This window comes from Carlito syrichta, unplaced genomic scaffold, assembly GCF_000164805.1.
Source record: "Carlito syrichta isolate Samal-C Ts95f unplaced genomic scaffold, Tarsius_syrichta-2.0.1 Scaffold314848, whole genome shotgun sequence".
NCBI classification, from domain to species: domain Eukaryota; kingdom Metazoa; phylum Chordata; class Mammalia; order Primates; family Tarsiidae; genus Carlito; species Carlito syrichta.
In genome coordinates this window covers 19,577-27,434 of record NW_007258944.1, presented here as the reverse complement: position 1 = coordinate 27,434, position 7,858 = coordinate 19,577, and the positions used below count along the sequence as shown (strand labels likewise).

Genomic DNA, 7,858 nt, shown 5'->3' with positions numbered 1-7,858 from the left:
CCCCCCCCCACCGCCCTCTCGGTCACCAGGAGGAGGCAGGCAGGCCCCCTCACCCCACGACACCGATGCCCATTCCCCAAGGGAAGCCTCAGTGACCTTGTCCCAACTGTAGGGAGGTGTGGCTTGTCCCTTGGGGAGGCCTGTAGGAGAAGCTTCAGTGGGATCCTTGGGAATGGCACCAACATGGTGGAAGAGAGGGGTCAGAAGCCGGATGTCTACTAAGTAACAAGCACTCCAGATGCATCTGACTTACTCTAGTATGGTAAGCTGATCATCCCTGTTTATAGTGAGAAGACCGAGGCTGGAGAAGTGACGTGCCCAAGGTCATATAGCTAACAGGTGGAATAGCTGAAATTCTAACTGTAATGATGGTAATAGTGATCACTGGAAAGCGGTCACTTATTTAGTGCTAATTTAGGCACCGTGCTAAGCTGATGTCATTATCTTGATTTTCTTGCCCAGGAAACTAAGGTTGGTCAAGGTGCAATGCTTTGCTGAGGCTCCATCCGTGGTTTATAGACACCACAGTGGCCCGGCCTGAGGCTGTCAGACTGCCCCCCAGGTTATGCTCAGAACCAGTATGCTGTTTTCCCTCCCATTCAGGCCTCTCTGCCCCCAAAGCAGGCGTGTAGACCATGAGAAGAGTCTGGGACAGCATAAGATTGGTGTTGGGGGTGGGGGCTGTCAAGCCTCTGCTTGTCCCCTCCTCGTTGGTGGCCTGTATGGCTCATTCCCCTTGTGGTCTCACTCAGTTGCTGTGTGGGCAGTTGGTGGTGGTCACGCTGGCCTGTAGTCTTTCTAGAAGGTAGTAAACAATATAGGCGGAGTGGGACGCAGTCCTGGTTCTACCACTAACCAGTCTTTGTGTTAGGTTAAAATATATTCCATCGGGGCCTCCAAATGTTAGTTCAGACCTGCTGGGGTGGGATTGTGCAATCCAGTGCCACAAGAAGATACAAAGAATTGCTCAGAAGTTCGATTGGAAAATATAGCTTATTTAGCAAGTAAATTAGAGAGAGAGAGAGAGAGAGGAGGATCACCTCCTCAAGGTAGGGGAGGGAGCCAAAGCTTAGGAAACATGGCAGCAGCCATAGCTCAGAGCACATGGCCCCACCAGAGCTTAGTAAAGCAATGGCTAGAAAGCAAATTAGAGAGAGACAGACAGAGAGATTCACCTCCCCAAGGTAGGGGAGGAGCCAGAGCTCAGAAAACATGGGCCCATGGCTCAAAGAGACACATGGACACACCAGAGTTTAACAAAGCAATGGCGAGTGGCTACTTGAGGTCGAAGGCTTTTCAACATCCCCCTTTGATGGTTGGGTCGTGGTCTGCTCCATGTCATCATGAAGGGGCAGGTGATCTCTGTGAATGACAGTTTCTACGTCTATAACATGAAGCCACCACCTACATCAGAAGACTGTAAAGAGTAATTCCTAGAATCCATGCAAACGTCTAGCCAGGGTCTCCCAGTCCTAGGGCATTCATCCTTTCATTCATTTGCCAAATGCATACGCGGTGCCTCCCATGGGTCAGGTATTAGGAAGTGTTGGGGATCTAGCAGTGAGCAGACTAACCCAAGCCCCCACCCCCAGGCCACTGCCGTTCTTGTGAGGGTGGGCGTTAAATACCGAGTTGGTGTATGATACAGTGTCAGTGTGCGATAGTCTGGAGAAGAGGCAAGTTAAGGGGGCAGTGACTAGGATGCTGTTTTTGCTAAGGGTGATCAGGCAACACCTCACCGAGGCGGTGATACCTGAGCAGAGACCTCAGTGGAGGGAGGGAAGGAAAGAGCCAGTCCTGGGATAGCAAGGGTGAGCTCAAGGAAGCACTGGTGCAGCTGGATCAGTGAGGGAAAGGGGTAGGGGGCATAGGAGATGGTCTGCGGGCCGCGGGGAGATGAGGTGGCCCCTTGTAGGCCGCAGGGGGTAGCCAGTTGCATCCTGACGTGCAGGAAAGCCTTGGGTGATGCGGATGAAAGAAAGCCCACAGGAGCCAGCAGCATTCCCGGGACGGGCTTTCAGACTCAGAGCCCTGGAGGGAGCCACACTGGGTCAAGGTTCCTGCTCAGCGGGGTGGAGAGGCTGGGCAAGTTTGTGTACCAAATAGTGCGTGGAAGGAAGAGAAACAAATCTACTCGGGCCTCAGTGGGAAAAGCCAGAGGAGGCTGGGGGCGGAGTGGAGGGCAGGAGTTCAAGGACATCTGTAGGTTGCGGAGGAGTAGAGATGGTATCGAGGTCTGAGTGCTCAGAATGCTTCAGGGCATCCTTCGGCGAGTTGGAAGACCTTCACCTGTCTCCCACCATAAAGGCAGGGCAGGGCACGCTCACCTTGACGAGGACTGGAGAGGACCGTCCAGTCCGGACGCAGCTGGCTGGGCTCTCATTTACTTCCGTCAGGAGGCATGAATGCTCTCGCCTCCCTCAGCCCCTTCCCCCAGCTTCCCCCTTTGCTCCCCAGCTTCCCTCTTCTCTCCCTGGTTCCTCTTGCCTGTGGGCAGGGAGGCAGCTGACTCCTACTCCCAAGGTTACAAGTCAGCTGCCTGCAGACCTCCTCAACCCCATGACTGCCGTCCACGTCTTTCTACCCCGCCCTGCCAGTGCTGGCGGGTACAACATGCCCTGCCTCCCATCCCCACCTCACACGCCCCGCCACACCGAATCCGACTCTCAGCAAGGTTTTGCTGGCTCTGAGAACGCACAGGGAAGGTGTCTTTCCCCTGCCTGGGCCGTGTCCTTGTCAAACCTCTTGAGATGTCTCCCCTGTGTCCCTATTAGCTAAGCATTGAGGATTTCACGGCATATGGCGGTGTGTTTGGAAACAAGCAGGACAGCGCCTTTCCTAACCTGGAGGTAAGAGTCCTCTCCCAGCACTGGCAGACCTGTACTCCTAGGTGGGCTCGCAACAAGGGTACTTGGGTCCGAGTCTCTTCTGGGCCAAAAAAAAACCCACCAAAAACTGTACTCTTAGGAACCAGAGATGCTAGCCTTTAGGGGTAGCTTTAGGAAGCCGAGGCAGGAAGATGACTTGAGCCCAGGAGTTCGAGACCAGCCTGGGCAACATAATGAGACTTTATCTCTACAAACAAAAAAATCAAAAAATTAGCCACACATGGTGGCATGCACCTGTAGTCCCAGAAACTCAGGAGGCTGAGGTGGGAGGATCGCCTGAGTCCAGGTGGTCGAGGCTGCCATGAACCGTGATATGGGCCACTGCACTCCAGCCTTGGTGACAGAGTGAGACCCTATCTGTAAAAACAAAAGAAGGCCTGAGGCCTGCATGTCATGGGCTGAAGGCACGGGGCATTTTCCTCGTGACCTGGAAGAAGACCCCTGTGTGGGTGTGGCTTGTCAGAGGAGAGCAGCTAGAGCCATGGTGGGGGCTAGCCCAGGCCCACTGGTCCCTGGCTGACTTAGCCTTCTGCTTCTCCCGGCCCCTAGAATGCTCTGGACCTTGCCCCCTCCTCGCTGGTGCTTCCTGCCGTCGACTGGTATGCAGTCAGCACTCTGACCACTTACCTGCAGGAGAAGCTTGGGGCCAGCCCCTTGCATGTGGATCTGGCGACCCTGCGGGAGCTGAAGCTCAACGCCAGCCTCCCTGCCCTGCTGCTCATCCGCTTGCCCTACACGGCCAGGTATCGGCCTTGGGGCCCAGCGAGTGGCACGGTCCTGGGCTGTGGCGGCACGGTTCAGAAGATGCCCTATGTGCCCAGAAGAGGCGGGAGAGGTGGCAGGGACTTGAGCGGGGCTGTGACACCCGGGGAGAAGGGCTGTGGGGTTCCAGGCAGCGTGCTGCGGTGAGCTTGCAGACTCGGCAAGCAGGGCCGCGGGAGGAGAGGCTGGATGCCGAGGGAAGGGGGGCAGGCCACCCGAGAGCTCTGCTGATGGGTCTCTTCCACAGCTCCGGTCTCATGGCGCCCCGGGAGGTCCTCACAGGCAACGGTGAGTGGGGCTGGAGAGGGTGCACGTTCTCATGCAGCCATGGGCCAGGGCTCCTCAGCCCCCGCTCCCAGGGTGGCCACCTGCCTCTTGGCAGCAGAGCAGGGAAATGCTGGCTCCCAGGCCTCACCCCTCTCCAGGCAGCCCCACCTGGCAGAGGTGGCCCTCCATGGGGAGCCAAGGCACCATTTTCTGCTCAGGCTGTGTGAGCCCTAGAGCTTTGGATTTAATAGACCACGTTTTGAAAACCTCGCTGGGTGCGGTGGCTCATGCCTATAATCCCAGCACTTTGGGAGGCTGAGGTGAGAGGATTGCCAGAGCCCACGGGTTTGAGACCAGCCTGGGCAACTTTGATGAGACCTCATCTCTACAACAAATAATTTAAACAATAGCCGGGCATGGTGGCGTGTGCCTGTAGTTCCAGCTACTTGGAAGGCTGAGGCGGAAGGATCGCCTGAGCCCAGTAGGTCGAGGCTGCGGTGACCTTGAGCGTGTCACTGCACCCTGGCCTGGGAGACAGAGTGAGACTCCGACTCAAAAAGAAAAAAGAAAACCTTGTCTATTTGTTCTAAAGAACAGCCATTCCCTGTGGAGAGCTAGTGGGACACCTGTGGGTGGATGTGGCATCTTCTGTGTCTGTACGCATTTTCTCATCTCATGTTGGTGGGGCTCGGCACTGGGGGGTGTCCCGGGATGCCGGAGAGCGATGGGAGGAGAAACAGCGGCCCTTAGTGCGACTTGGAGATGCTGCTTCCATCGAGCCTAGGAGGTTTCTAAGGCGGGCGGTGGTGACCTGGGTCCCTGCTCTCCCATTGCCCCTCAGATGAGGTCATCGGGCAGGTGCTGAGCACACTCAAGTCAGAAGATGTCCCGTACACAGCAGCCCTCACGGCGGTCCGCCCTTCCAGGGTATGTGCCCTTCTGGCATGGGCTTGGGCATGCGGGGAGGGGCCGTGCGGTGAGTCTGCCTGGAGGTGGGGGTGTATGCCACAGGCAGGCCCCCAGGAGCTCCATGGTTGTGGAAGCAGCAGGCAGAGGACCCCTGTGGAGTGACTCGCGGGGCCGGCCTGTCCCTGGGCCAACTTGGGAGGACCAGGATAAGCAGTGAAGCCCTGCTTCTTCCTTCCAGGGCTGCTTTCTGTCTTGTCCTGTGAGCTGTGGTGGCATACTTGGACACTAGGGGTAGTATCAGGGCTTAGGGGCCAGCGGGGAAAGCTTCCAAGAGAAAGGGCCTTCTCTGAGCACGGGGCCTTCTAGACGGTAGGCAGGGTGCCCAGCTGAAGAGGAGGGAGGGCATGACAGTCGGGCCCGGGTTTGTTCCCAGGGCTGTTGCGAGAAGGCCGGTTGGGTGTTTCCACAGGTGGCCCGTGATGTGGCCATGGTGGCCGGGGGGCTAGGTCGCCAGCTGCTACAAAAACAGCCAGTATCAGATGTGACCCACCCCCCTGTGAGTTACAATGACACCGCCCCCCGGATCCTGTTCTGGGCCCAAAACTTCTCCGTGGCATACAAGGACCAGTGGGAGGACCTGACCCCCCTCACATTTGGGGTGCCGGAGCTCAACCTGACGGGCTCCTTCTGGAATGACTCCTTTGCCAGGTAAGGGCACTAGGCTGGGGAGGACCATGTCACCACATGTGACCTTCCTTCCATCGTGGGTTGGGGGTAGGATAGGGAGCCCTGCGAATGGCTGTGGTCCTCCTGGGGCGTGGTCACCCTGAGGATGCAGGTGGATGGTATCATGGGGCGGGCCACTGGCGGGTACTTGGAGGGCAGTTGTCCAGATGTCGCCTCCCGTGCTTGCTAGTGTTTGGGACCTTGGTTGTTAACGCCTCACAGTGCCCTGGGAACCTGTCACCTCCCCCTTGAGCAAAGCTTCTGGGACCGCATGTGGGCAGAGACCAGGCCAGCATCCCGAGCCAGTTTTGGGCTGTCCCATTCTTCCCTTTGCCCTCCCCTCAGTGCCCGGCCTCAGTGACCCTAGGAGGGAGTGAAAGGAGGGGCTGTGAGCTCAAGGGAACCACAGGAAGGAGCCTGGAGCTGGTGGTAGGGACCTAGGTACCAGCTCCCAGCTCTGTTCCAGACTAGGAATGTGACTGGATCCTCAGTTTTCCTATCTGTCAAGTGGGGACACTACCTCTTCAGGTGGCTGCAAGGGCCTAGGCAGCTTGGGGAGGAGCAGACCTGAGGGGCTTGTTCCTCTAAGGTGTCCAAGGCCCTCCCAGAGCCTCACAGCATGCCTCTTTCTCTGGCCCTGCAGGCTCTCGCTGACCTACGAACAACTCTTTGGTACCAGGGTGACATTCAAGTGAGTCCTAGGCACGGGGGAGGTGTGAGTGGGCTGGTGTGGCAGCAGTCTCCCCGGCTTGCCTGACACCCCTCTCGCCGTCCCCAGGTTTATTTTGGCCAACCGCTTCTACGCGGTGTCTGCCCGGCACTGGTTTACCATGGAGCGCCTTGAAATCCACAGCAATGGCTCTGTCACCTACTTCAACGCCACCCAGGTCGCAGGGCCTGGCATCTACTCCTTCCACTGCGAGTATGTGAGTAGTCTCAGCAGTAAGGGCAGTCTCCTGGTGGCCCGCACGCAGCCCTCACTCTGGCAGATGACTCTTCAGGACTTCCAGGTATGGAGCGGGGATTCAGGTGGGGAGCCTGCGCTGCCGGGTGCCGGCGGGAGGGGAGAGGAGGCCTGGAGCGGCAGCGTTGCTAGGGCTTGGCCTTGGGAGTGGGGCTGAGTGTCGCGTCCCTGTGCTGCCCGTGACCCAGTCCTTGCTGGGCCTCCTGCCTGTGGGGCCTCATGGTCCTTTCCGGCCTGTGCCTGTTGTTCACCAGATCCAGGCCTTCAATGTGACAGGCGAGCAGTTCTCCTATGCCAGCGACTGTGCCAGCTTCTTCTCCCCGGGCATCTGGATGGGGCTGCTTACGTCCCTGTTCATGCTCTTCATCTTCACCTATGGCCTGCACATGATCCTCAGCCTCAAGACCATGGACCGCTTTGACGACCACAAGGGCCCTGCCATCTCTCTGACGCAGATCGTGTGACCCTGCACCGGTGGGGGGTTGAGGGCGTGATGGTGTCCAGGCTGTGGCTTTCCCACCTTGCGACACACCAGACGGGAGGGCCTCCCCTCTTCCCACCATAGCATGAACCCCAAGCTCCCCTCAGCCCGTCGTGCTCCCTCCTCAGCCTGCTAAGGGGCTTCCCTGGGGCCGCCCCGTCTCCACCCACAAGGTGTACATATTCTACATAGACTTAGAGAAACCTCCAGGCGCGTCGTTGTGGGGCAGGGGCATTAGCTTTAGGGTCCCATTTCTCCTCCCCTTTTCTCCTTATTTATTCTTGTCTCTCCACCTTTACCCCTTGCTGTTGATTGTGCTTTTGTGTAACAAGTGCTCCCTGCCACAGAGTGAGCTTGAGGTTCCCTGAGCTTGAGGGGTGTGGAAGTATTACTGAACTGTCTGTTCTGCTTGGCTGTCGTTATCGTTTCTCGGTGATGTTGTGCTAACGGTAAACAGTACACCGGGGCTTATTTCTGTGGCCCGAGAAGGGACACCCACGACACGTGGGCTGGGTGCGATCCCTGGGTTTCTGACACGTTCCCACCAGGAGTGCCTGGCAGGAGCCTAGGGGGCTCGGTGGTTTCCTTCCTAATGAAATAAAGACGGATCACCATACGTTGGGCTTCTTGTCATTCATTTCTGCTCTGGACATGAGAGATGCGCTAGGCCGAGGGATGCGAGGTGCAGGAGCCCGGATGTAGCTGAGCCAGGCCCAGGCGGGAGGCAGCGGGAGGGCATCTTCGGGGGACCCGGGGTCCTTAGCAATCTGGCCCCTAATCGGTGAGGAGAGGGAGGGGGCGGTCGGGGCAGACTCCCGGTTTGCTTCGGCACTTCAGGAGAGGTCGTCTGACAATGGCGGG

At 57.8% G+C, this 7,858-nt stretch overlaps 1 protein-coding gene across 1 annotated transcript in view; it reads left to right on the top strand.

The window, feature by feature from the left end:
* The window catches only part of ATP6AP1 (ATPase H+ transporting accessory protein 1), an 8,148-nt gene extending 535 nt beyond the window's left edge, over positions 1–7,613 (top strand). Inside the window, exons 3-10 of the mRNA XM_008072095.2 lie at positions 2,775–2,849; positions 3,438–3,631; positions 3,898–3,938; positions 4,759–4,844; positions 5,296–5,534; positions 6,196–6,243; positions 6,331–6,562; positions 6,771–7,613. Coding sequence (XP_008070286.1) covers positions 2,775–2,849; positions 3,438–3,631; positions 3,898–3,938; positions 4,759–4,844; positions 5,296–5,534; positions 6,196–6,243; positions 6,331–6,562; positions 6,771–6,980 — 1,125 coding nt within the window. The 3' untranslated portion in view covers positions 6,981–7,613. The remainder of the gene's footprint in view (positions 1–2,774; positions 2,850–3,437; positions 3,632–3,897; positions 3,939–4,758; positions 4,845–5,295; positions 5,535–6,195; positions 6,244–6,330; positions 6,563–6,770) is intronic.
* The last annotated feature ends 245 nt before the right edge of the window (positions 7,614–7,858 follow it).